The sequence below is a fragment of the Eumetopias jubatus genome, unplaced genomic scaffold (genome assembly GCF_037043125.1).
Source record: "Eumetopias jubatus isolate StellerSeaLion01/CBP00866 unplaced genomic scaffold, mEumJub1_p1.0 scaffold_13, whole genome shotgun sequence".
In the NCBI taxonomy this organism is placed as follows: Eukaryota; Metazoa; Chordata; class Mammalia; order Carnivora; family Otariidae; genus Eumetopias; species Eumetopias jubatus.
In genome coordinates this window covers 2,607,445-2,633,176 of record NW_028274819.1, presented here as the reverse complement: position 1 = coordinate 2,633,176, position 25,732 = coordinate 2,607,445, and the positions used below count along the sequence as shown (strand labels likewise).

Genomic DNA, 25,732 nt, shown 5'->3' with positions numbered 1-25,732 from the left:
GCCCTGAAGCAAAATGTGAGAAGCCCTAAGAAGAGAAGAAAGTATGGAGAGATTTGAATATTGTCTTAAAGTTTTTTAAAAAATTTATTTGGGTAATCTTGTTATGGAACCTGGACTAGATCACCCGGCGGAAGAACCAAGCAGCACCTGGAGATCTTGGAGGACAGGAGGTTTTTCTAACACCGGCAGGCCCAGAGGAGAGTGGTCTCCAAAGGTCTGAGCCCCGAGCACAAAGGGGGCAATTTATACACTTCTACTTCCGCATACTTGGCACTTTTGGCGCGTGCGGGAAGCAGAGTAGGGAGAAGAACCCGGAAGAGCCCCGGGGCAAGGACTGGGACTCTCTGGCTGGTTCGGTCGGCCATCTTAGGATGCAGATTTTCCTTATCATTCCCCGCTTTGATGCCCTATAAGCACCTAGTTTAGAGGGCATCACTCTGTTTGACTCTGAGGCTTGACTGCAAGGCTTGGGGCGAACACAGACTTAATCATAAACTTAACAGCACACCAGGTAGCAGAAGACCAGGACTGACGGGGGCCAGGAAAACCATGGCGAAATACGCTCAGGAGTAGACAGCAGAGGGCCAGTAAAAGTGGGATCTATGACCTTAGGTAGAAGCCTCTGGGGGAAAGTCCAGTCAGGACGGGCAACAGTGAAGAGTCCGACTCCCAAGATGAGGGAAATCACACCGATGAGAGCCAGGGGCCACGGTGAGCAGGTGTCCATCAGTCGGTGGGGTCTCGTCGAAGGTGAAGCCGGACTGGGTTCGTGAAGTCTGGCTGGACTCTCCACTGGCGCGGCGCCTCGTCCAAATGACGAGCTTTCTTCTTTCTTCCAGTCTTTGACCCAAACGGAGTCCCCCGTCTGGAAGGAGTGTACCTGAGACCCTAAGGAGATTGGGGCCCTCTCAAAGGTGTACTTTTGTAATTTATTTAGGGTGGCCCCCAGGGCCTGAAGCTGCTCCTTTATCCCTTTATCTCCAACCTGATGCAGGTTTCCTGGAAGGGTCCCCAGGCACGGGGGAGGCCATCCATATATTAATTTGAATGGGGAGAAACCTGATGTCCCGGGCGTGCAGCAAGCACGCAGGAGAGCTAGGGGTAGCAGATCTGGCCATGGGAGGTTAGTCTCCTGAACAAAACTTTGCTAAGGTTCCCTTGAGGGTACGATTCATTTGCTCTACTTTTCCTGAACTTTGGGGCTGGTAAATGGTGTGGAGTCTCCAGGTGATGTTGAGAGATTTGGTCAAGAAGACCTGTGCAATGTCTGCCACAAATGCGGGTCCATTGTCACTATGGATTGTTAATGGTGGGCCGAACTGGGGCACGATCTCCCGCAAGAGGACTTTAGCTACTTCCTGGCTTTGCTCCGTCCTGGCCAGGAAGGCTTCAACCCACCCAGAGTATGTGCATACTATTACTAGGAGATATCTGAACCCTCTGCTCGGCTGCACATCTGTGAAGTCTACCTCTAGATATTCGAAGGGGGTTGCTCCTATCCTCTAGACACCTGGTGGGGGCTGTGGTGCAGACCAAGCATTATTTTTAGCACATGTTATGCATTGTTCACTCGTTGCTTGGCATAATGACGGCAGTTGACTGATGTACTGGTGCTTCTTGAGAAGGGCCTCTAATGCAGTTTTTCCCAGATGAGTGAGTCGATGGTGTTCCTTGACTAGATGCCCTCCAGTTGCTGTTAGAACGAAGATGCGCCCATCTGGCATCATCCACCATCCCTTTTCAGTCAGGGTGGCCCCCTCAGCCATGGCCCATTCCTTTTCCTTTCAGTGTAACTGGGTGGAGGGACTTCTTCCAGGGCTGTCAGAGCCATGGTGAGGGAAGGGGCTCTGTCCATGTCCTCACTGGCTGCGGTCTTGGCTGCCCCAACTGCCAGACTATTTCCCCACGCTATGGGGTCATCTTCTTTCTGGTGTCCCTTACAGTGCAGGATTGCTACTTCCTTTGGAAGACAGACGGCTTCGAGGATTCTCAGTATCTCCTCCTTGTTTTTGATAGCTTCTCCTGCGGCGGGTAGGAGCCCCCTTTCCTTGTAGATGGCTCCATGTATATGTACAGTAGCAAAGACCGGGACTCAGTGTAGATGTTGACTCGCTTGCTGTCCCTGAGGGTGAGGGCTCGGACTAAGGCATACAATTCAGCCCATTGAGCTGACCATCCAGCTGGTAATGGCTTAGCTTCTAGGACTTCAGTGGTTGTGGTTACTGCATAACCCGCTTTCTGGGCACCCTCTTGTAGGTAACTGCTGCCATCACTGAACAGCGTGAGCTCTGGATTCTCATGGCTTTATCCCACAGATCTGGACGGCTTGCATAGACTTCATCAGTCACCCCGGAGCAGTCATGGTCTGGTTCCCCCTCTTCCATGGGGAGAAAGGTTGCTGGATTTAATGTCCTTACTGTTTCAGGGGTGACCCACGGGTTTTCACAGAGGAGCCCTTGGTATTGTGCTAGCCAAGAGTTGGAAAGGAAGCGGTGTCCCTGTGAGGGACACAACTGCATGAGGGACCTTGACGTTAAGTTCTTGCCCCAGGTGAGTCTGTCCACCTCCTTGATGAGTAGGACTGTGGCTGCCAGCACCCTGAGGCACGGTGGCCATCCCGTTGCCATGGGGTCCAGCTTCTTTGACAGGTATGCAACTGGCTGTCGCCAGGGTCCAACAGTCTGGGTGAGTACCCCGAGCGCTATTTTTTCCTTTTCAGTCCAGGCGGGGGTTCTCGACCTGGTCCCCCTAAGAGATCGTAAAGGGGTGTTGCTATTGCCGAGGACCCAGGGATCCAGCTGCGGCAGAAGCCTGCAGCCCCTGGAATTCTCGTAGGCCCCTTTTTGTCTGGGGCTGTGGCAGGGAGATGGTGATTCTTTTCCTCTCTGACCCTAGTTGTCTTCACCCTTGGGTGAGGAGGAAACCAAGGTATCAGACCTGTTGTTGGCAGATTTCTGCCTTCTTCCATGAGGCTCGGTATCCCGGGTCTGACAGGACCTGTAGGAGGGTCTTGGTGCCTTTTGTGCAGACTTTTTGTGTGTCACAGGCGAGGAGGAGTTCATCCACATTTTTTTTTTTTTTCTGAGCCACTTAGGTGCCCCCAGGGGTTGCTTTTGAAACACACAGCTTCTGGGATATTCCCCCCATCTCACCCATTTTGATTCAGTGGGTTTGCAGAGGCCGGACAGTATTACACCCAGTGCTCATCACAACACGTGCCCTCCGTAATACCCATCACCTGGTGGCCCCAAACCCCAAGTAGTTGCCTTTTTAACAAGGTCCTCTCAGGTGACTCTTATAAAGGAGGTTTGGAAACAACGTCTAAACCTTGCTGTTCAGAGTGCCGCCAGGGGACCAGCAGGATCTGTGTCACCTGGGGTATCTCGTTTAAATCGCAATGTCAGCCCTACCCCAGACAGACAACCGGAATCTGCCTTTGAACAGTGTAGTAGCTTGGCTTTTGATCTGACGTCTTCTCTGTTTTTATTTTAGTAGGGTTCCTCCCCCGACTTCCTTGCCCCAGCCCTCTCCAGAAGAGCCAGTGTCCCCTGCCTCTCCCTACCTGAGACCTGTCCCATCCCTGGGGGATGCTCGCCCCAACATCCCGCCACCCAGAGACGACAGGGAAAGGTGCTCTGTGAAGCTAAAGAACCTAAACAGCTGGAGATCTTGCCTTGTTAGAGAAGGCCGACTTGCCTCCCAGGTCCTCCGACCTCCGCAAATTCCAGACCCCCAGGCCTGTCTCATGATCTCAATTTTGGTTGCTCTGCTTTGTCTCCATCAAGTGTTCTGAAGTATTTCACACATGACTGGGCTCAGGCAATTTGGCCAGACCTGTTCAGAGACCCCATCTCCTCTTGCCTTGGGTTCAGTGGGAGGCTAGTGTGTCTGGTGGGCTCAGAGGTTATCTGAGCCCCAAGTTTGCAGAGTACGTCCTGGCCCAGGAGGGGGATGGGGCAACCAGGCAGATAAAGGAATTCATGTCGGACCTTGTGGCCCCCGAGTTCACACTGGTGAGCCTGGTAAAAGGGCTGCTGTGTAGCCTGCATCCCGGTGGCCCCAAGGACGGTCGCAGTCCTTTTGCTGAAAGGGGCCACTGGGGAGGTGACAACAGAGTGCTCGGCCCCAGTATCAACCATAAAAGTCCCTGGTTGGCCCCCACCTTCATTTTGACTGTGGGCTCATGGGGGCCAAGGAGGAAAGAGCCTGGTCCCCCTCAGTCTGAGTCCATTCCCGCAAGGCCTATGAGGTCCTCCTCTCGGGGTTCTTCCTTGTAGTGGCTGGGCTTCTGAGCCTTTCCCCGGTTGGGACATTCGTTTTTCCAATGCCCTTTCTCCTTACAGGAGGCACATTGATCCCTTGCCAAGGGGGTTCTGGATCTCCCCCCTTTCGTTGGTTGGGATCTCCCTGCCTTTGTGTCATCCTTTTCTTTCAGGGCAGCAGCAAGGAGGCTGACTTTCTTTTTCATCTTTTTGTCGGCTTCCCTTCCGGCTGTGACCTCCCTGTTCATGTAGACCTTATTGGCAATCTCTATTAGCTGGGTGATGTTCATCCCGGCGAAACCCTCTAGTTTCTGAAGTTCTTTTTTTTCCTGATGTCTGGGGCGGCCTGAGCCACGAAGGAGGAGTTTACCATCTGTTGGCTTTCCTCTGCCTTGGGGTCAAATGGAGTGTATATCCTGTAGGCTTCACATAGTCTTTCATAGTAGTCCCCAGGGGACTCCCCTGGTTGTTGAGTGACCGAGGATACCTTAGTCATGTTCATGGGTTTCTTAGCTCGTCCAAGTACTGCTGTGCACCTTTCATTATTCTCCTCCTTTCCTCTGTGTTAAACAGGGTGCAGAGTAACTGTTGGCAGTCTTCCCAGGTTGGCCGATGAGTCTGGAAGACGGATTCTATGAGGTCTTTCCAATTGTGGAGGTCAGTGGTGGAGAAGGGCTGATAATATATCATGGAACAGCTGGGTTGGACCATCCTGTCTTCATCGCACCTCTTGGGTTCCCCTGTCTCTCATACCAGCATTTGGAGGGCGCTTATGTCCAGCCTGGGGTGCAGCCTGGCTGCTGATCCTGGAGAAAGTGGATCCTTTGGGCCTGGGGGCACTGGTGAAACCGACGGCAGCGGAGCATCTGGAACTGAAGGGCTAGGTGTAGACAGTCTTGGGGGTATGTATGGTGGGGGCAGGTTCGGTTCGTAAAATAAAGATGTCCTATATACAGGACATGACAAATGTTTTCCTCGGGATCTCCGGCTAGGATTTGTGGAGACTGGGGCTTTTGCTGATTTTCTTTAGATCACTTGGATGAGGCAATTAAGATCCTGACCTGTCCCTGCCTATTGCAAGCGAATTGTACCCAGTGGGGGAAGGGCCTGAGCAATTCCTAGCCAGGAGTCAATGTACGGAAACTGGTTAGGGTGTCCTGGTTCTCCTGTCACATAGGGTTCTCAACTTGCCAGGGTTCATCCTGACTCCATAGTCTCCCGAAAACCCCTTCTTGAAATTTTGGATCATGGTCTCTAGAACAGTAGGTTTACTCTGCCCTGACCCCATGGTGATGTCCCCGTGTGCGATGGCACAGAGACAGACAAAGGAGGGGTGCCTCCTGAGATGAGGAGACCAATCGGATGCCCATCTGGCCATGTCCCAAAGGAACTTAGGTGAAGCTTAGCCGTAGTGGTCTCAGCATTGTGACTTATGATCGGAAACTATTCCAATGCCACCACAGACCGTATGCCATTCACCACAGAATTGCAGATGGGCCCACTCAGACTCTGTAGGTTCTGGGGACCTTAAGGGTGCCCGCCTGTGGAGTCACAGAATCAGTCCACTTGAGCAAGCCAGGACGGACTGCACATTCACTCACACATTCACACTCCAGAAGTTATTACATTCCCTCCCTGGGAATCCCTACCTGGGAGACCTCTAAGAGGTCTCTGGGAGGTGATCAGGCTCCCCTTCCACCCCAATGGGGGTGGGTCTGTCTAGGTCCTGGGCCCCAGGCCCTACCAGAATCCAACATCGGGAGCAGGGTCCTCACCTGCCAAGTCTCCTCAAGTCTGGCGGGAACAGCAGAGCAGGGTCGGCCCGAGGTGACCGGGGTGGGAGACTGCCAAAAATTAGGTAGGGTGCGCCTTCTCCCTTACAATCCCTCGTCCCATCACAGCCCTGCTGTTGCCCCCAAACTGGTGGCAACAATGGGCCAGCGCTGTTGGGTTTCCCAGTCAGGGAAACAGACGTTACGGAACCTGGACTGGATCGCCCAACGGAAGAACCAAGTGGCACTCAGAGATCTTAGAGGATAGGAGCTTTATTTAATGCCGGCGGGCTCAGAGGAGAGTGGCCTCCAAAGGTCTGAGTCCTGAGCACAAACAAAGGGGGCAATTTATACACTTCTACTTCCGCATACTTGGCACTTTTGGCACGTGCATGAAGCAGGGCAGGGAGAACAATCTAGAAGAGCCCCGGGGCAAGGACTGGGACTCTCTCGCTGGCTCGGTTGTCCATCTTAGGACACAGATTTTCCTTATCAATCTCTATATCCAACATGGGGCTCAAACTCATGATCATGAGATCAAGAGCCACATGGTCCACCGACTGAGTCAGCTGGGCATCCCAAGAATATATTATAGTGCAAATAAGCAACAAAGTTGTTTTTTTTTTTACCCAAAATCTATCAAGACTTCCTTTAAAACAGAAAAGATTATTGATTTCTGAGAGACAATGTTGCAGAAAAGTGGAAATACATTTCAATTAAATGTCACTGTGAGCACTAACTAAGCAGAAAATAAGGAACGTAGGTTCATATTTTCCATCATACTCAGAAACAAGTCCAGATAGAGTATACACAGCAGTGTGCAAGGCTCACGACATTAGAAAATGATGTGAGAAATTGTCTTCACCTCCTTCCTATAGGAAAACATCCTCCTTAAATAAGTTGCAAAAATCAATAAACATCAAGGAAAGATGACCAAACATAGCCGTGCTGATACTGAGCACATCTGTTGATCAAAAAACACCGTGAAGTGTTGGAAAGTCAAGCCACGGGCTATGAGAACTACTTGCTGCAGACACAGATGATAAGAGACAAGCCCCCAAACATCACGCAGGACAACACCACCCCTTGAGGGCACAGGCAGAGTCAGCTCAATGTCACATCCTTGAGGCTGCCGAGGGAGCCCAGCACCACAGGAGAGCATGCAGGGTACATCCCTGTGTGCTGTGGACATTTGTCGACGTCGGCAGCAATAGCAGAGACCTCAAGATTTGTTTTCCGACTTCTTTTCCTACAAGCCTGCCAAGCTTGTGATATACTGTTGTTAAGATTTTTACATTAGCAAGGTACTTACTGCCAGGGACTTAATCAATATGGATACAAATCAGATGTCAAAACGAGAATTCAGAATAATGATTATAAAGATACTAGCAGGGCTTGAAAAACACATAGAAGACACTAGAGAATCCCTTTCTGGAGAAATACAATAACTAAAATCTAATCAGGTCAAAATCTACAAGGATATGACTGAGATGCAACCAAAAATGGAGACTCTAACTGATAGGATAAGTGAAGCAGAAGAGAGAGTCAGTGATATAGAAGATAAAATGAGGGAGAATAAAGGAACTGAGAAAAAGAGATAAACAACTACTGGATCAGGAGGGGAGAATTCGAGAGATAAGTGATACCATAAAGCAAGACAATATTAGAGTAATTGGGATCCCAGAGGAAGAGGAAAGAGAGAGTGAGGGGAGCAGAAGGTATATTTAAGCAAATTATAGCTGAGAACTTCCCTGATCTGGGGAATGAAACAGGCATTCAAGTCCAGGAGGCATAGAGAATCCCCCTCAAGATCAATAAAAATAGGTGAACACCTCGACATATGATAGTGAAGCTTGCAAATTTCAGAGACAAAGAGAAAACCCTGAAAGCAACTTGAGGCAAGAGGTCCTTAACCTAAAAGGGTAGAAACATAAGGCTGGCAGCAGACCTGTCCACAGAGACCTGGCAGGACAGAAAGGACTGGCATGATATATTCAGGGTACAAAATGAGAAAAATATGCAGCCAAGAATACTTTATCCTGGAAGGCTGTCATTTAAAATAGAAGGAAGGATAAAGAGCTTCCAGGACAAACAGAAACTAAAAGAATTTGTGATCACAAAACCAACCCTGCAAGAAACAATAAAGGGAATCTTTAGTGACGAGAGAGCCTAAAAATATAAAGATCAGAAAAGAACAGAGACAACATAGAGAAACAGTGACTTTACAGGTAATACAATGGCACTAAAATCATATTTTTCAATGGTTACTCTGAATGTAAATAGGCTAAATGCTATAATCAAAAGATATAGGTATTAGACTGGATAAAAAAGCAGCACCCATTGATATGCTGTCTACAAGAGACTCATTTTAACCCAAAGACACAAGCAGATTGAAAGTGAGGGGGTGGAGAACAATTTATCATGTGAATGGACATCAAAAGAAAGCTGGAGTAGCAATACTAATATCAGAAAAATTAGATTTTAAACCAAACACTTTAATAAAAGATGATGAAGGATACTATATCATAGTTAAAGGGTCTATCAAACAAGAAAATCTAACAATTGTAAATATATATGCCCCCAACTTGGAAACAGCCATTATGTAAACCAATTAATAACAAAATTAAAGAAAGAATTTGATAATAATACAATAATACTAGGAGATTTAACACCCCATTCAGAGCAATGGAGAGATCATCTAAGCAGAAGATCAACAAGGAAACAAGGGCTTTGAACAAAACACTGAACCAGATGGACTTCACAGATATAGCCAGAGCATTCCACCCTAAAGCAACAGAATACACATTCTTCTCCAGTGCACATGGAACATTCTCCAGCATAGATCACACGCTGGATCACAAATCAGGTCTCGACCATTACCAAAAGTCTGGGATTATTCCCTGCATCTTTTCAGGCCACAATGCTTTGAAATTTGAACTCAATCACAAGACAAAATTTGGAAGGAACACAAATAGATGGAAGTTAAAGAGCATCCTGATAAAGAATGAATGGGTCCACGAGGAAATGAAAGAAACATGAAAAAAATTAATGGATACAAGTGAAAACAGAACTCTTCAAAACCCCTGGGATGCAGCAAAGGCAGTCCTAAGAGGGAAGTATATAGCAATACAAGCCTTTCTGAAGAAATAAGAAAAGTCTCAAATACACAACCTAACCTTCCACCTAACTGAGCTGGAGAAAGAACAGCAAACAAAGCCTAAATCCAGTCGGGGAAGAGATAGGAAAAAGATTAGAGCAGAAATCAATGAACTAGAAACCAAAAGAACAGTACAACAGGTCAACAAAACTAGGAGCTAGTTCTCTGAAAGAATTAACAAATCAATCAGCCCCTAGCTAGACATATCAAAAAGAAGAGAGAAAGGACCCAAGTCAATAAAATCATAAATGAAAGAGGAGAGAGCATAACCTCTACCGAAGAAATACAAACAACTCGAAGAACATATTATGAGCAAATAATATGCCAATAAATTAGGCAATCTGGAAGAAATGGATGCATAGAAACTACCAAAACTGAAACAGGAAGAATAGAAATCCCAAACAGACCCATAACCAGCAAAGAAATTGAAGCAATAATTAAAAATGTCTCAACAAACAAGAGTCGAGGACCAGATGGCCTCCCACTGGAATTCTACCAAACATTTAAAGAAGAATGAATACCTATTCTTCTGAAGATGTTCCAAAAAATAGAAATGGAAGGAAAGCTCCCAAAATCATTCTAGGAGGCCAGCATTACCTTGATCCTAAAACCAGACAAAGACCCTACCAAAAAGAATTACACACCAATATCCCTGATGAACATGGACGCAAAAATTATCACCAAGATACTAGCCATTGGATCCAAGAACCCATTAAAAGGATTATTCACCATGACCAAGTGGGATTTATTCCTGGGCTGCAAAGTTGGTTCAAGATCCACAAATCAATCAATGAGATACATCACATTAATGAAAGAAAGGACAAGATCCTAGGATCCTCCCAAGAGATGCAGAAAAAGCATTGAACAAAGTACAGTATCCTTTCTTGATGAAAACTCTCTGCAGAGTAGGAATATAGGGTACATACCTCAATATCCTAAAAGTCATCTACAAAAAGCCTATAGCAAACATCATTCTCAACAGTGAAAACCTCAGAGCTTTTCGCCTAATATGAGGAGCACAACAGGGATGTCCACTCTCACCACTGTTGTTCAACATAGTACTGGAGGTCCTAGTCTCAGCGATCAGACAACAAAAAGAAATTAAAGGCATCCAAATCAGCAAAGAAGAAGTCAACTTTTCACTCGTCACAGATGACATCATACTTTATGTGGAAAACCTATAAGACTCCCCTCCAAAATTGCTAGAACTCATCCAGGAATATAACAAAGTGGCAGGATATACAATCGATTTACAGAAATCAGTTGCTTTCTCTACTCTAACAAGGGGACAGAATAAGAGAAATTAAGGAGTCAATCCCATTTACAATTGCACCAAAAACCCTAAGATACCTAGGAATAAAACCTAACCGAAGAGGTAAAAGATCTGTACTCTGAAAACTCTAGAACACTTATGAGAGAAATTGAGGAAGACACAAAGAAATGGAAAAACATTCCATGGTCGTGGAGTGGAAGAACAAATATTGTGAAAATGCCTATGCCACCCAGAGGAATCTGCACATTCAATGCCATCCCCATCAAAATACCATCAACATATTTTGCAGAGCTGGAACAAACAATCCTAAAATTTGTATGGAACCAGAAAAGACCCTGAATAGCCAGAGGAATGTTGAAAAAGAAAAGCAAAGCTATTCAGGGTCCACATTAGAGGATCACAACATCTGCGAAGAATGAGAGTTTGACTTCTTTGCCGATTCGGATGCCTTTGATTTCTTTTTGTTGTCTGATCGCTGAGACTAGGACTTCCAGTACTATGTTGAACTGCAGTGGTGAGAGTGGACATCCCTGCCACGTTCCTGACCTTAGGGGAAAAGCTCTCAGTTTTCCCCCATTGAGAATGGTATTCGCTGTGGGCTGTTCACAGATGGCTTTTATGATATTGAGGGATGGACTCTCTATTCCCACACTGTGAAGAGTTTTCATCAAGAAAGGATGCTGTGCTTTGTCAAGTGCTTTTTGTGCTTCTATTGAGATGATCTTACGGTTTTTGACCTTTCTCTCATCAACGTGAGGTACGTCCTTGGTTGATTTGCTAGCAGGGGGGAGCGATGGGGGTGGGCAATAGAGATGAAGAATATTAAGAGCTCTAAACCTCCAGTTCTAAAATAAATAAGTCACAGAAATTTAGAAAGTAAGCAAGGGAATAGAGTCAATAATGTTGTAATAACTTTGTACAGGGATAGATGGTGAGTACACCTCTCCTGGAGAGCGCTGAGTAATGCACAGACTTGTCCAGTCACTAAGTTGTACTCCTGAAACCAATGTAACATTGTGTGTTGACAAGACTTCAGTAAAAATTAAAGAAGAGGGGTGTCTAATAGAAATCACAGTGAATCCATAGTCAATTAGACAGCCGTTCCAAATATGAAGGCACCTCTGCAGAGATGATAAAGATTTCTCAAATGCTCTTCAATGTTAATTTTTAAAGAAATTTCTTTAGCTATTTGACAGAGAAAGAGCTCGAGCGGAGGAAGGGGCAGAGAGAGAGAGACTCTCAAGCAGACTCCCAGCTGAGCCCAGGGCCCAGCACAGGGTCGATCTCTCCACCCTTAAGATCGTCACCTGAGCGAAAATCAAGAGTCAGACACGCAACTGACTCAGCCACCCAGGAGCCCCTCAAATGTTCTGACGTGGACCACGCATGCTGTGAACCCTTGGGGGTGGGAGGGCATTTGTGACACACAGTCTGCCTAGAAGGGCGGGGTGCCTGGGGGACCTGAGCATGGGAGCTAAGGAAGGTGGGATGGAGCCAGGGCTCCCCTTCCCACCGTGCGTGGTGCCAGGACCCTCCCCGGGAGCGTGACCTTCAGGGGGAAGGGCTAGTGCTGACGGACCCCACTGACGTGCACTGACGACGCGGGACCCCACTGGATGGAACGGTGGCACCCTGGGGTTCCGCCGCTGCCTGGCGCCCCCTCGGCTCTGTGTCCACAGGCAGTTGGATGCACTCGCACTCTCTGGCTCTGGCTCAGCCTCACATGGACCGCTCGCCCCACGACCCCCGTGTAGACAGGAGGTGCGGCTCCCACAGCGACAGGTCACAGGTGAGTGTGCGCTGCTCCCCGCTCCCTTCGGGCCGCTATGGGGGCTCGGGCTCTGGGGGGGGCGGCGTGGCCTCCTAGGCAGTGGCCAAGGACCCCCGGGCGCTGACCGTGAGCCGGCACGTGCAGCCCTTCCACAGCTCCGTGGGGGAGAGCTGCCCCCCTGCTGCCCGGGTCCTGGCCTCCTGGGCCAGGAGCCAGCATGCCCCTCCCCAACAGGGACCACGAAGCCCCTCCTGCTCTCCCCCACACCCCTCCTCGGCCATTCACCATCCTGGCATCCAGGGAGGGAGTTTGTTCTTACCCTTGCTGCAAAGTTGTTCATGTGGATGACGTCCAGCTCATTGCTTTTTGCCTATTGTCGCCTGTGCCTGTGGGATCTCAGAGACACCTCTGACCCCCCCAAGCCCGCAGGAACACTCGCTGGCCGGCCGTTCCAGCCAGCCTCGCGCTGCCAGCCCCGGGCTGGGGGACCCCACACCAAGCATCAGGTCAGCAGTTTACCGGAGCCTCCCAGACCCCCCGTGTGCTCCTGGTAACGGGGTGCAGAGACCCTGTCATCTCGGTGTGAATCATGTCCAAGGACAGTGGCTGGGAAGGGAGTCTGGAGGTGGGAGTGCCACAGAGTGGGAGCCCGCGTGTGATCCGCCAGCTCAGCAAGTGTGCCCCCCTAGAGCTAGAGGGTTTCCTCCACTCTCGGCTCAGACAGAGTGGGGATCGGCCCCGAGAGAGCAGACCCCTTTGTTCTCTGGAGGTTTTCATGTAGGGTCCTATTTGGATGTTTTTGGTTTACAGCACCATGAAAGAGGACCTAGAGACCCTGCTGGTCTTGGAACGGGCCAACATCATAGCCAAATACACTCAGGTGAGGCCCAGAGAGGGACCATCGACACTAGGAGCACCCACTGCAGGGGTGGGGCCCAGAGCCTGCAGGCACAGGGGAGGCCCAGGTGGGCCCAGAGCCAAGGATGGGCCCGTTCAGCCCAGACAAGGCCCAGAGTCGTCAGGAACAAGTGAGATCTGGGGGAGGGAGGCATAAGTAACAGGCGAGGGTCCATCGGGGATCCAGGTCGTCGGTAGCCGATGAGGCCCAGGCGGGGCTCATAGGCAGCAGGTGCATGGGAGGCCCAGGCGGGGCTCATAGGCAGGCCGGAACGGCTCTGACCCAAAGGGAATCCTCAGCAGCAAGAGCAGTTATGTCCCAGGCGGGGATCAGAGCCAGAGTCCAGCAGAGGAGACCCAGGTGGGTATTGTTGCCCGTAGGAGCGGGGCAAGCCGGGCGGGGATCATCGCTGGGAGAAGCCGGTGGGGCTGTCAGGCTGCTCCCGTGGGGCAGACAGGTCCTGCCTCTCCTGCTGGGCCATTTTCAGTGGGTCCTGGGCTCCCTGAGGATGCAGGGGAGAGAGGAGCTGTCTGTTCCCTCCTTACCCCCATGCCCCTGGCTCTGACAGGACCCCCACCACGGCCCCCTCTGTTTCAGGCACGCCCAGCAGGGTCTCCACGGGACCCATGGGAAGATGCTGAGCTCTCGCGGTGCAGGCTCACGGACCATCATGGCTTTCGGCAGTGAGTCACCTGGGCCCTCCTTCCTCCATCTCGGTGGGGGGATTGCATTTGCAGGAATGCCTCTCTGGAGGCAGGACCCAGCTCCCCAGCTCAGGGCTTCGACCCCTGGAGCCCTCTGAGGGCTAGAGTCTGGCCTGGGCTGGAGTTGAGAGACCCAGGAGGCAAACCCAAGAAGTGGACAGGAATGGAGCTGGGCCTTGGAGGAGTGGCCACCATGCCTACTTCGGGGAGGCCCCGTGTCTGCCTCCTGCATTCAGACGGTGGGTCCAGTCAGTTCAGCAGGGGCTCCAGAGGGTGAGGGGCTCTGGGACGGTGGCGTCTTTTCTGTAGGAGGGCGGTCTGGTCTGGGGCGAGGGCGGAGGGGTGCTCCTGGGTGATACCGCCCGGCCAGGGCCACCACAGCTCCTGGAGTCTTCCACAGGATGGCAGGAAGATGCCAGGGACAAGGCCAGGTCAGGGAGGGAGGGTGCGCAGCAGAGGGAGGGGCCGGCCAGCCTGGGCAGGAGGAGGGAAGAGGAGGAGGAAGCTGCCCTGTGGTGGGAATGAGGGAGGGGCACAGCACAGTGGCCGTGGGACCAGGGAAGGAGGCAGAAATGGGCGAGAAGAACTGAAGTGACCGACAAGAGGGGTGGCGGCAGGGGACAGCAGGGGTGATGGCCAGGGTGAGGGAGAGGCAGGCTGGACGCTGAGCAGCAGGCCCTGTGAAGATGTGGGGTCCTCAGGCGGACGGGCCCAGGGGGCACCGGCTGCACCGTACAGGTCTCAGGCTGGCCCATCCCAGGACGGGGCAGGGCACCTCGTGGGGGCTGCTGGGATGCCCCCACCCGGCCCACCTGCCGGCAACAGCCCTTCTCACACCCCCAGGCAGGACGCTGCCCCGCTGAGCCCAGGCACCTGGCAGCCCCTGTCCTTCCTGGGGTCAGCTCCCCCCCGCCCCGGGGCTCCTGGGCTGAGCCTTGGGCTATGGGGCCGGAGGCCCGGTCCTCAGGCTCTGCTTCTCTTGCCTTCCAGGGAGAAGGAGATGCCCAGCCCCAGCCCCCACGAGGCAAAGGTACGAGCCTGTCCTGGGGCTCGGGCAGGACATGCTGGGTGGGCATGGGGCCAGAGGACAGCAGACCCGGTCCCCAAAGCGGTCCCAAGGGCTGTTTCACCAAATCCCCCGTCCCAGCACCTGACGCGTGGCCAGGGCCGCGCCTGATCCCCAGAGCCACAGTCAGCGGGAGCGGCCCATGCCCCTCGGGCTCTCTGAGTCTGTTCACATGAAGGCCCCTGGATGCTGCCTGGGCGCCGTCTACACAGCGGGCGGCTCATCAGCTGCCCCCTTGTCTTGTTCCAGCAACTTCTCCAGGAGACCCGGAGAGCCGACAACTGGGAGAAGATGCTGCGGAGCTGGGAGCACTACCAGGTCAGCGAGGAGGTGGGGCGCTGCGTGCCCGCAGACGGCACTGTGTCCCGACGGAGGGGGGGTACGGCCCTCAGCCTCCCCCCGACCCCACGAGAGTCCCCCTGCCTGGGGAGAGTCTGCTGACCGAGCCCAAGTCTCCCCAGGCCCAAGGAGGACACCAGAGGGGCCGGCAGGTCAGGGTCACCGCCCCCTCCTCCTTGTGGGAGACCCAGCCGCTCTGGAGACGCCATGGAGCCAAGGCCAGAACCTTCTAGAGGCCTCGTGCTCCGGGGACCCGCGGAGCCGTCCCTGGCCTGGCTCAGCAGCGCCGCCTTCTGTCCTGGAGATGCAGCGTCGGCTTATAGGGGGTCCCTCCACAGGTGCGCGGTCAGCTGTGGGCCCTCCTGCTCGATACTGAAAAGGTGAAGTCCACCAAGCGAGGGGTCTACGAGGTAAGCCCTTCCACCCCCAGCAGGCCATGGCCCTTGGATGAGGCCTTGGCGGGAGCTTGGGGGAACCCGTGGGGAGAGGCGAGCTCAGGCCCCAGGCTGGTCTCAGTCCTGGAGGACAGGCCCCTGTGCGGGGGGAGGGGAGGAGCGTCGGGCTGACCATCGAGAGTCCCCTCCACGCCCAGGGCTGCTGAGCTCCAGGCCTGACGCGGGCATCACGGGCATCGGTGGGCCCGTGTGCGGGGCCCTGGCCTCAGAGACAAGGGAGGAAGGCGGTTTCTGCGGGACACACTCATGGGGTGGCTAGCAGCGCTCCCTCTTCGGAGGGCAGCTGGGGACAGTTAGGGTCCCGTGTCCTGAAGCTGGCCCCTCCTTCCCGGTTCTGCCCACAGAAGGTGAAGGAGCAGGCCCAGCTCTTCTCCAGAGACATCAGGCAAATTGACCTGGACGTGAACCGGACCTTCCAGAACCACGTCATGTTCCGGGACCGCTATGGGGTCAGGTGAGGCTGCGGGACAAGCAGGGTCCAGGGCCCCAGGGGTCAGTCCGGGGGTCAGAGGTGGCCCAGGGAGCTTCTGGGTGGGCAGTGCGGGCTCTCTGAGGAGAGGGGGCACGTTGGCAGCAAACACAACCCGGCCGTAGGGAAACGTGCTTGGGATGACCCAGCGGCCCCCTCCCCGGGTCTGCGGCAACGGGGCAGGCGCCGGGACGGGGCCCCGCGGCGTCCCTGTGTGAGCGGAACCCCCAAGGTTGGCGTGGAGCTGCTAGTGAGGAGCCGGCGACAGAGGGCGGGGGCCGTGGGGGGGGGGGGCGCTGCGGGGCCGGGGGCCAGGCAGCACAGACTCGGCTGGACAACGACACACATGGACCGATGAGGGTCGCCCGGCTCAAAGGGACAGCCACTCTTGGTGTTTTTCTGCATGTATGTGCATTTGATGGTAGATAATTGACACTGTACAGATCAGTGGTATGATGAACCCCCAGATGCCGTCCCCAGTCCAGCCCGGCTCCTGTGCTCACCACACGCCACCCCAGCAGCAAGTGTGTCCCAGCAAAGCCCAGACCTCAGGTCGACACTGCATCTCAGTATGCACCTTAGAAAACGGGGGTCCCCGATGGATGTGTGCCCCCCACACCGGCTCCAGCCTGCAAGGATTTAGTGCAGCCCCCCCTTAGTGTGCGGACGGTGTTGGCGCCTCCCCGGCCCCCGTCGGGGTCTCTGGATGGTCCGTCCTCCTCAGGAGCCCGGGTTTGGTGTTGAGCCGCCGGGTGTGGGGGAGACCCTGACGATGTGGGGGCCTAGCGGGAGGGGCGGGAATGCAGTATGCGCCCGGACCGGTGGGGTGCAGCCAGATCGCCATGGGAGGAGCTCTGTCTGTGCGGCCAGCGGCTGGCGGTGTGCTTCACAGCCCGGGGCCCCGGGGAGGCCGAGCTGGAGGCCGGGAAGGCCGGCGCCGAGGAGCCGCCAGGCAGGCGTGGACTGAGCCTTCCGGGGGACCGTCCCCAACCCGTCTCATGAGGAGACGTCGACATTCCTCCATGGAAGGGGGTGCCTTGTACCCCGGAACCTGGGTGGCCCCTGCGTCGGCCTTGGCCCTCAGAGGGCGGCCGCGTCACGGCTGACCTGTGACGCCTGGTCCAGGGCGAGCCAGCCTCCAGCAGCCTGAGGCCCCCAGGCACCACCCCAAACATCCATCCCCCTGTGACCACTGCGCTGCGTGCCTCACACAGAAGGGCCCCAATGTGAGGGCGGGCCCTGCCCGGCGACACACCTGGGCACAGGATCGTGAGGTTTCTATAATGGCCTCTCGGTAAATATTCTCCACTTTAGCCGATCTGCCCCCGACCTCGAAAGCAGCCTGCGCCTTCTGTGCACTCGGGCGCAGCGACATTCCCATGTGGGGTTCCAGGTTCAACCCTTACCGCGTTACAGGGTGGTGGTAACGCATTCCGGGCATTGGAAAACCAGAAGCCAGAGGAGGGTCGGGCCGTGGACATGGAGGGGGAGGCTTGCAGCGGAGAGAAAAGGGCAAGAGAGGAATCGTGGACAAGCTGGAGTTTATCTCAATGACAAACGTGCCCTCTGCAAAGACAGCATTCAGAGAGCAGGGAGGAAAGCTACAGAGCGGGAGAGATACTTGGAATGGCGCATCTACTGCGGGGCCCTTGCAGACCGAGAACAAGCAGCTCTGTGATCGAACACATGACCCAGCACACAGTGGACACAAGACCTGAACAGACACTTGAGCAAAGAAGATGTGCACACGCGCGCGCACACACACACACACACACGCGCGCGCAATGTGCATTCATCCAGGGTGTGTGTGGGGACAGAGCTGAGCCTTCGTACCACCGCGGGACACCAGCGCCCGCCACACGCCCCTGTCACGAAGGCTGGGGGCAGGGGGAGCTGGGGTGCAGCGTCATGCAGCCACGCTGGAAGGCAGGCTGGCGGCTTCTTATAAAGCTGAACAGAGCCTCACCATATGCCCCAAAGTGCTCACAGTTATCAACCCAACTGGTTCGAAATCTTTTATCCAAGTAAAACCTGTGTGAAGGTTCTGTGCTTTATGCATGACGACTCAACCTGGAAGCACCCAAGCTGCTCTTAGGTGAACAGACACTGGCAATCCAAAACGGGGACTACATCAGGGACACACAGGACCACGCTACGGACGCGCTCGATGCCATGGAAGCACCTGGGCTGCGCTTGGCTCGGGGAAGGAAGCCAGATCGTGTGGTTGCACTCACGGCACCAGGAACAGGCCAGACCACGGCGGGGAGAGGCCTCGGGGGCTGCGGTGAGCAGGGCAGGGGGAGCGCCTGGCCACCAAGGGGCCGTTCAGGGTGGGGCGACAGCCCCAGGGCTGGAGGGGTGAGCTGGGGGCTCAGCAAAAACCCAGGAGCTGCCCAACCCACAGTGGGCGTTTTCATGGAGGCAAACGGCAAACAGCAGAATGAAAATAAACTCCATCCCACGGTATGTCTGAGCTAGCTGCCGGTCATTGTGTGGAGACCGGACCCCGTAGACACGTCAGCCACCGAGGTGCGCTGAAGACCCAGGTCCATGGGGCTGCGTTCTGCACCTGGCCGGCCTCACTGTGCGGGTTGCTCAGACAGGAGCAACCCACCCTGCTCTCCCTTTCCTACGCAGCAAGCCCTGTCCCATGTGCTCTCGGCGTATTCCATCTACAACCCTGTGGGTCTCCCCGCCGCCAGGCCTGCTGCCCCGCGGGTGCCCTTCGTCCTGAGGATTCCTGAACAACCAGGACACAGTGAGGACTCCAGCTCCCATTGTCTCAGGGGCACGAGGGAGGGGCTCTCGACTCTAGGACTGAGGCCAGGGCTGGGGTGCAGACCTCACCGGGTTGAGGAACGGCCCCTGAGTCCCGGAGCGCTGGGGCTGCCAGGTAGTCTAGCGAGCACCGCTGTTGCCCTAAAACTTGGGGATCGATCCTGAAGGGACCGAAATGGGAATCAGAACCTGAGCAGGGAGGCAGGTTCCCGTTACCCTGACCTCCACCACGTTGAGGTGGCCACGTTCCATCGGAGTTGGCTCTTGCAGGAGGTGGGCTACTGCCAGGGCATGAGCCAGATTGTGGGGGTCCTGTTGATGTCCCTGTCCGAAGAGGATGCATTCTGGGCGCTGGCTAAGCTGATGACCACGGAGAGGCACGCCGTGCACAGTAGGGGCTGGCAGGGCGCCTGGATGGGAGGTCAGGAACGTGGCAGGGATGTCCACTCTCACCACTGCAGTTCCACATAGTACTGGAAGTCTTAGTCTCAGCAATCAGACAACAAAAAAATATAAGTCATCTGAATCGGCAAAGAAGTCAAACTCTCATTCTTCGCAGATGATGTGATATTCTATGTGGGAAAACTCCACAGACTCCAACCCAAAATTGCTAGGACTCATCCAGGGATTCAGCCAAGTGGCAGGATACAAAATCAATGCACAGAAATCAGTTGAATCACTGTACATCAACCATGAGACAGTAGAAAGAGCAATTAAGGAGTCGATCCCATTTACAATCACACCAGAAACCCTAAGATACCTAGGAATAAACCTAACCAAAGATATAAAGGATCTGGACTCTGAAAACTACAGAACACTCATGAAAGAAATTGAGGGAGACACAAAGAAATGGAAAAACATTCCATGCTCAAGGATTGGAAGAACAAATATTGTGAAAATGCCTATGCCACCCAGAGCAGTCTACACATAAAATGCAACCCCTATCAAAATACCATCACCTTTTCTCACAGAAATGGATCAAATAATCCTAAAATTTGTACGGAACCAGAAAAGGCCCCGAATAGCCAGAGGAATGTTGACAACAGCAAAGCCGGTGGCATCCCAATCCCAATCCCAGACTCAAGCTCTATTACAAAGCTGTAATCAACAAGACAGTATGGTACTGGTAGAAAGACAGACACATAGATCAATGGAACAGAATAGAGAATCCAGAAATGGACCCTCAACTCTAGGGTCAACTAATCTTCAACAGAACAGGAAAGAATATCCAATGGAAAAAAGATGGTCTCTTTAACAATGGTGGTGTTGGGAAAATTGGACAGTCACATGCTGAAGAATGACACTGGACCATTTCCTTACACCACACACAAAAATAGACTCCAAATGGATGAAAGACCATTAATGTGAGACAAGAATCCATCAAAATCCTAGAGGAGAACACAGGCAGCAACCTCTTTGACCTCAGCCGCAGCAATTCCTTTCTAGACACATCTCCAAAGACAAGGGAAACAAAGGCAAAAATGAACTATTGGGACTTCATCAAGATAAAAAGCTTTTGCACAGCAAAGGAAATGGTCGACAAAGCCAAAGACAACCTCCTGAATGGGGGAAGATATTTGCAAATGTCTTATAAGATAAAGGGCTAGGATCCAAACTCTATAAAAAACTTATTAAACTCAACTGCCCTCCCAAAAACTCCAGTCAAGAAATGGGCAGAAGGCATGAACAGGCATCTCTCCAAAGAAGACATCGTAATGGCCAACAGACACATGAAAAAGTGCTCAACACACTCCACCTCAGGGAAATACAAATCAAAACGTCAATGAATACCACCTGACACTGGTCAGAATGGCTAAAATGAACAAGTCAGGAAGCAACGGATGTTGGCCAGGATGCAGAAAAGGGGAACCCTCCTACACTGTTTTTGGGAATGCAAGCTGGTGCAGCCACTCTGGAAAATGATTCCTCAGGATTTGAAAATAGAGCTACCCTATGACCGAGGAATTGCACGACTAGGTATTTACCGCAAAGATATAAACCTAGTGATCTGAAGGGGCACCAGCATCCCAATGTTTATAGCAGCAGTGTCCACAATCACCAAACTATGGAAAGAGCCCAGATGTCCTTCGACAGATGATGGATAAAGAAGATGTGGTTCATATATACAACGGAATATGACTCAGCCATCAGAATAATGAAATCTTACCATTTGCAAGGACATGAATGGAACTAGAGGATATTATGCTAAGTGAAATGTCAATCAGAGAAAGACAATTATCATATGATCTCACTGATATGTGGAATTTAAGAAACAAGGCAGAGAATCGTAGGGGAAGGGATGGCAAGATAAAACGAAATCAGAGAGGGAGACAAACCATAAGAGACTCTTAACTCTAGGAAACAAACAGAGGGCTGCTGGAGGGGAGGCGGCTGGGGGGCTGGGGTAACAGGGTGTTGGGCATTAAGGAGGGCACGTGATGTCATGAGCACTGGGTGTTACATGCAAGTGATGAGTCACTGAACTCTACCTCTGAAACTAATAATACACTATATGTTAATTGACTTTAAATAAAATAAAATATATATATTTTAAAAAGACCTTTAAAGAAGTATGAAGGGGAAATGAGGTCAAAGAGTGGGGTTCTAATTCAATCTGACTAGTGTCCTTCTGAGAAGACAAAGGGACACCAGGGGTGTGTGCGCTCAGAGGGACAGCCCCGTGAGGACCTGAGCACAGCCATCCACACACGAGGAGAGAGGCGTCGGGAGGGCCCCGCCCTGCCCGTGCCTGCATCCCGGGCTTCGGCCTCCGGGCCCGGGGGACAGGGAGCATCTGCTGTGGGAGCCCCGTCCGTGGTGGTTCACGTTCCCAGAGCAGACGACCGCACACGGTCATTCAGCTGGGCTCCACAGAAGGCTAACTCCTGAGATCAGCACCTATGCTGTGTGTGCATGGATTCGGGGTCGTTACGTGGGGCTGGCCCTTCTGTAAATGCTTGATATGGACTCTTCTCCAGCTCCCAGGACCCCCCCTCCCTCATAGCCATCGTCCATCTTCCCACACACCACGGGCTTCCGCACAAAGCCACCAACATGGAGATGGCAGAAGTATTTTTTTAAAGATGAATCTTGGTAAGTTTTATGAGTAAATGGGTTCTGAACTGCCACAGACATTAGGCAAATCTCCATCAAGTTAGACAGAGAGGCTTTACGTTCAAAACACTGATACATTTCCTGCGCCCCCGTTCTCGTTTAGAGGGGCTCCCCCGGCGAGCGTCAGCCACAGTGACTGGCCGCGTGGTGCATTCGGAGAAGGGTCTGGGCGCGGGTGTGTGGGGCCTTCTGCCCCCTTCTCTTGGGGATCCGACTGCCTGCAGGGCATGTCCCCCCAGCTCTCTCCACTCAGCGATAAACCACAAGAGACGAATCTGGCCGCGGGTGCCCGAGCCTGCAGGAGGAGGACTGCGCTCACCCCTGGGGAGAAGGGCACCAAGGCAAACGATAGGGGTGACACCAGGGTGCCCTTGGGCCGTCGGGGAGTAAAGAATGAAGGTGACCTTTTAGTGGCTTTGCTCTGATGCCCGAGTAGGCCTCTTGGTTGACCTCGAGAGACTTATTTGAAATTAATTCAATAACTGATTGAGCGACCTATGGAAATTAATGGAGAGACAGCGATGTCTTCTACTCGCCTCCTCTAAGGGCCCCGCGGCAGGCCGACCAGAGCTGAGAAGGTCCGCCCCAGCAAAGCACCACAGAATCGCCCCGGCCTCGGGGAATCCCACGTAAGGGTCTCGGATTTGCAAGAACATCCACATCACTGCAAAACAGTGCAGCTCTGCTCACGGCAGGAAGGACTGTAGCCCAGGCTTGGGCTGGACCTCCCCGGGACGGCGGCTTGGCTCCGCTGACCTACGCTCACATTTCCCAAGTAATGTGAGTCCCCTGTTGGGTCTCAGGTACTTCTGGGGGCAGGCCTTGAGCCGCATCGCGTGAGCCGATGACATCTGAGTCTGCTCTGGGCTCCTCACTGACCTCAGGGGCCGACAGCAGGCAGCACGGGGCCAGTAGTCGGGGACGGGCCCAGGCACTTTCACCACAAGCGGAGCCACTGACCGGAGGGGGCTTCGTGATCCTGGCGAGAGGGCAGAGTCTCAAACACCGGGCCGAGTTGGAGCTGGGCCCTCAAATTCTCCTGAAACCCCAGTGGGCATCGATATGTGCCTGCAAACCTCAGGATCGCCAGTAGGAGAGTTGTACGCGTATCGCGTGCTTTTATCAGCTCTCAGAACAAAAGTTGTTCCAGAAGCTTCTGTGCCCCAGATGCCTGCAGCTCAGGGTTGCAGAACCCGGAAGCTCTCACTGCTTGAGACTTCAGGTGGCTTCATCTGTTATGTTCTTATACTACTGTATCCACCTTTTCCAGCTGTCCTAACACAGTCCCACCGACGGGGCTCCCAAGGCAGGCAGTCCCTGTCCCCGGCCCCAGAGGCTGACGCCCGAGGCCTCGCTCCTCGTGTGTGGACGGCGTGCCCTCCCTGGGTCCTCTCCCCGGGGTCGTCCCTGCGTGCAGGTCTGTGTCCTGAATCCCCTCTTCTCATCAGGACCCTGGTCACATGGGATCAGGGCCACCCTGGTGACCCCGTGTTGCCTTGATCACCTCTGTAAAGGCCCCAGCTCCAGATACGGTGACGCTCTGAGGTGCTGGGTGTTGGGGCTCTAACATGAGTTTGGGGACACAGCTCAGCCACAACAACAAGCTTTAGACAGATGGGGACACTGAAGCAGCAAGCAGACAGCTACGCACCCGGGGGTACCAACTGGGGCAGCCTCAGCCTGGCTCAGACCACCCGCTCCAGCCCCGAGCAAACACGGGCCCTTTCCTCAGTTGCAAGCAGGGCGGCTGGCGTCCCGGGACTGCAGGGGCTCCCAGGACGTGGGATGTTCAGAATTACACGTGAGACGCACCAGGCTAGCAGGGACAAATGGCTCACTCTCCCACAAGACCCAACAAAGACCCGCAACAGACAGTTTTGAGCCAGGCCTGTCGAGGCTGCTCTGGTGCAGGGCTCAGGTGCATGTCTTCCTTGGGACCCCAGGAGGCCCCTTCAGGGGTGCAGAGGCCCCCGAGCTCCCCGAGGGTGACTAACCAGTGGGGGGCCCTCAGCAGGCGCCAGGCTTGCTAAGGTACCAAACCTCTGTTTTCTCAGGGTGCGCCTGGCCCTGCATGGACCAGCTCGGCCCCACCTCCTCCTGGGACCCGGATCCCCACAGTGAGGCCCAGACCAGCGTCCACGGAGCCGCGGATGAGACAGGGAGCTGGCGGTCCCCGTACATGGAGGTGGTCCTCCCCCTCGTGGTGCTCTGCAGGGTGGTGGGCAACGGCTGGTGGCCTGGCTTGTCTGCCCCCACGTCCCTACACCACCTACTCCCTTCAGGGCGCCTGGGTGGCTCAGTCGTTAAGCGTCTGCCTTCGGCTCGGGTCATGATCCCGGGGTCCTGGGATGGAGCCCCGCATCGGGCTCCCTGCTCGGCGGGAAGCCTGCTTCTCCCTCTGCTGCTCCCCCTGCTTGTGTTCCCTCTCTGGCTGTGTCTCTCTCTGTGTCAAATAAGTAAATAAAATCTTAAAAAAAAAAAAAAGATACAACCTATTCCCTTCACCTGGCCACTGCCCACAGCCTGGGCCTTGACTGCTCAGCTCTCATCCTGCTGGAGAAAACCCTGGGGCCGCATCCCCCGGGGGCATCACACGGGGCCACGGTGCTGGATGCGGTCGCCCGCTTCCCCGACACGGCAGGCCTCTGTCTCCTGGCCGCCGTGAGCACCGAGAGCTCCCTGGGGGCCACTTCCCTTCCTGGTGCCGCCGCCGCCCACAGCGTACCTCGGCGGCCATGAGCGCCCAGAGCTGGTCCCTGGCCCTCTGTCTGCACGCTGGGATTGAGGGCCGTGCTTACCTGGAGAAGGGCGCCACGTGCAACAGGCTTCAGGAAGGACTGGTGCCATTCCCACGGGAGGCATTCCTCCCGTGCCTTGTGATGTGTGTGTCCAGCCTGACCCCGGGCTTCTGAGCCCCCAGCAGTGTTCCCCCGCCGGGACCTACCTGGCCATCCGCATGGTCATCGTCACCATCTTCCTCTGGGGCCTGCCCTTCGTGGTCACGATGCACCTGCCATGGCAAGAATCCCTGTCCCTGGTCTTTGACCTCCTCTTGCCCGTGTCCGGTGTGGCCATGAGGGCTCTCCCAGCCCTCCACCTCCTGGCTTTACACCTCGGCAGGAGGCGGTGCCCGGGGTCCCTGAAGGCCCTCCTCCAGCGGGCCCTGCTGAGTGAGATGGAGACGTGAGGGGCGGTGGGACGCTCAGGGCTCTGGTCTCCCAGCTGCAGGGCCGGCCCTGTCACGAAGCTAGGGGACAGGTGCTCTTCTGACCAACCACACCTGCGTGTGCTCTCAGGGCCGCCGAGCCACAACTGCCCCCTCTGCGGATGACTCCTGTCTCCAGTCCGCCCCCCCCCCCCGACCCGGGAAATCCCCGGAGAACGGATGGGATGCAGAGCGGCGACAGATGTCCTGCATCCTCCCTCTGTCCAAGGTTCTGCCTCTGTCGCGCCCCCCCCCCCCCCGCGCATCCCTCCTGTGCCCCAGACGGCCCGCCTCCAAGTCTCCTTCCCCCTCAGCCTCCCCACCCCCCTCCCTGGAAAGCCGGGAAAGACCCCACGACAGCATCAGCCTCGTGGCCAGAATCCCACCGTCCTGTCCTCAGGGATCTTCCCTTGCTTCTGTCATGGATTTATAGCATTTTTAAAACTCGGTGAGAAAACGTAACGTATGC

General features: G+C 54.1%; 1 protein-coding gene and 1 long non-coding RNA gene across 2 annotated transcripts; both read left to right on the top strand.

Moving 5' to 3' along the window:
• The first annotated feature begins 12,665 nt into the window (after window positions 1–12,665).
• On the top strand, window positions 12,666–13,759 carry LOC114220401 (uncharacterized). Its single transcript, XR_015766595.1, has 3 exons — window positions 12,666–12,741; window positions 13,046–13,115; window positions 13,731–13,759. It is a non-coding gene; the product is annotated as an uncharacterized LOC114220401 (long non-coding RNA).
• A 1,330-nt stretch (window positions 13,760–15,089) lies between these two features.
• Window positions 15,090–24,797, top strand: LOC114220400 (USP6 N-terminal-like protein). The gene is made up of 7 exons (XM_088017981.1): window positions 15,090–15,221; window positions 15,581–15,652; window positions 16,042–16,151; window positions 18,800–18,893; window positions 19,215–19,335; window positions 24,113–24,290; window positions 24,581–24,797. Exons 1-7 carry the CDS (start codon window positions 15,090–15,092, stop codon window positions 24,795–24,797), a joined length of 924 nt encoding a protein of 307 aa, XP_087874107.1.
• Window positions 24,798–25,732: the final 935 nt, after the last annotated feature.

What these genes read in the sequence shown, in the direction of transcription:
- LOC114220400 (XM_088017981.1), top strand. Translation starts at nt 15,090, where the DNA reads ATGCTGCCTGGGCGCCGTCTACACAGCGGGCGGCTCATCAGCTGCCCC. An exon ending in GGAGCTGGGAGCACTACCAG is followed by an intron (nt 15,222 to 15,580) that starts GTCAGCGAGGAG and finishes GTCCCTCCACAG; the next exon opens with GTGCGCGGTCAGCTGTGGGC. An exon ending in CTGCCCCGCGGGTGCCCTTC is followed by an intron (nt 18,894 to 19,214) that starts GTCCTGAGGATT and finishes TGGCTCTTGCAG; the next exon opens with GAGGTGGGCTACTGCCAGGG.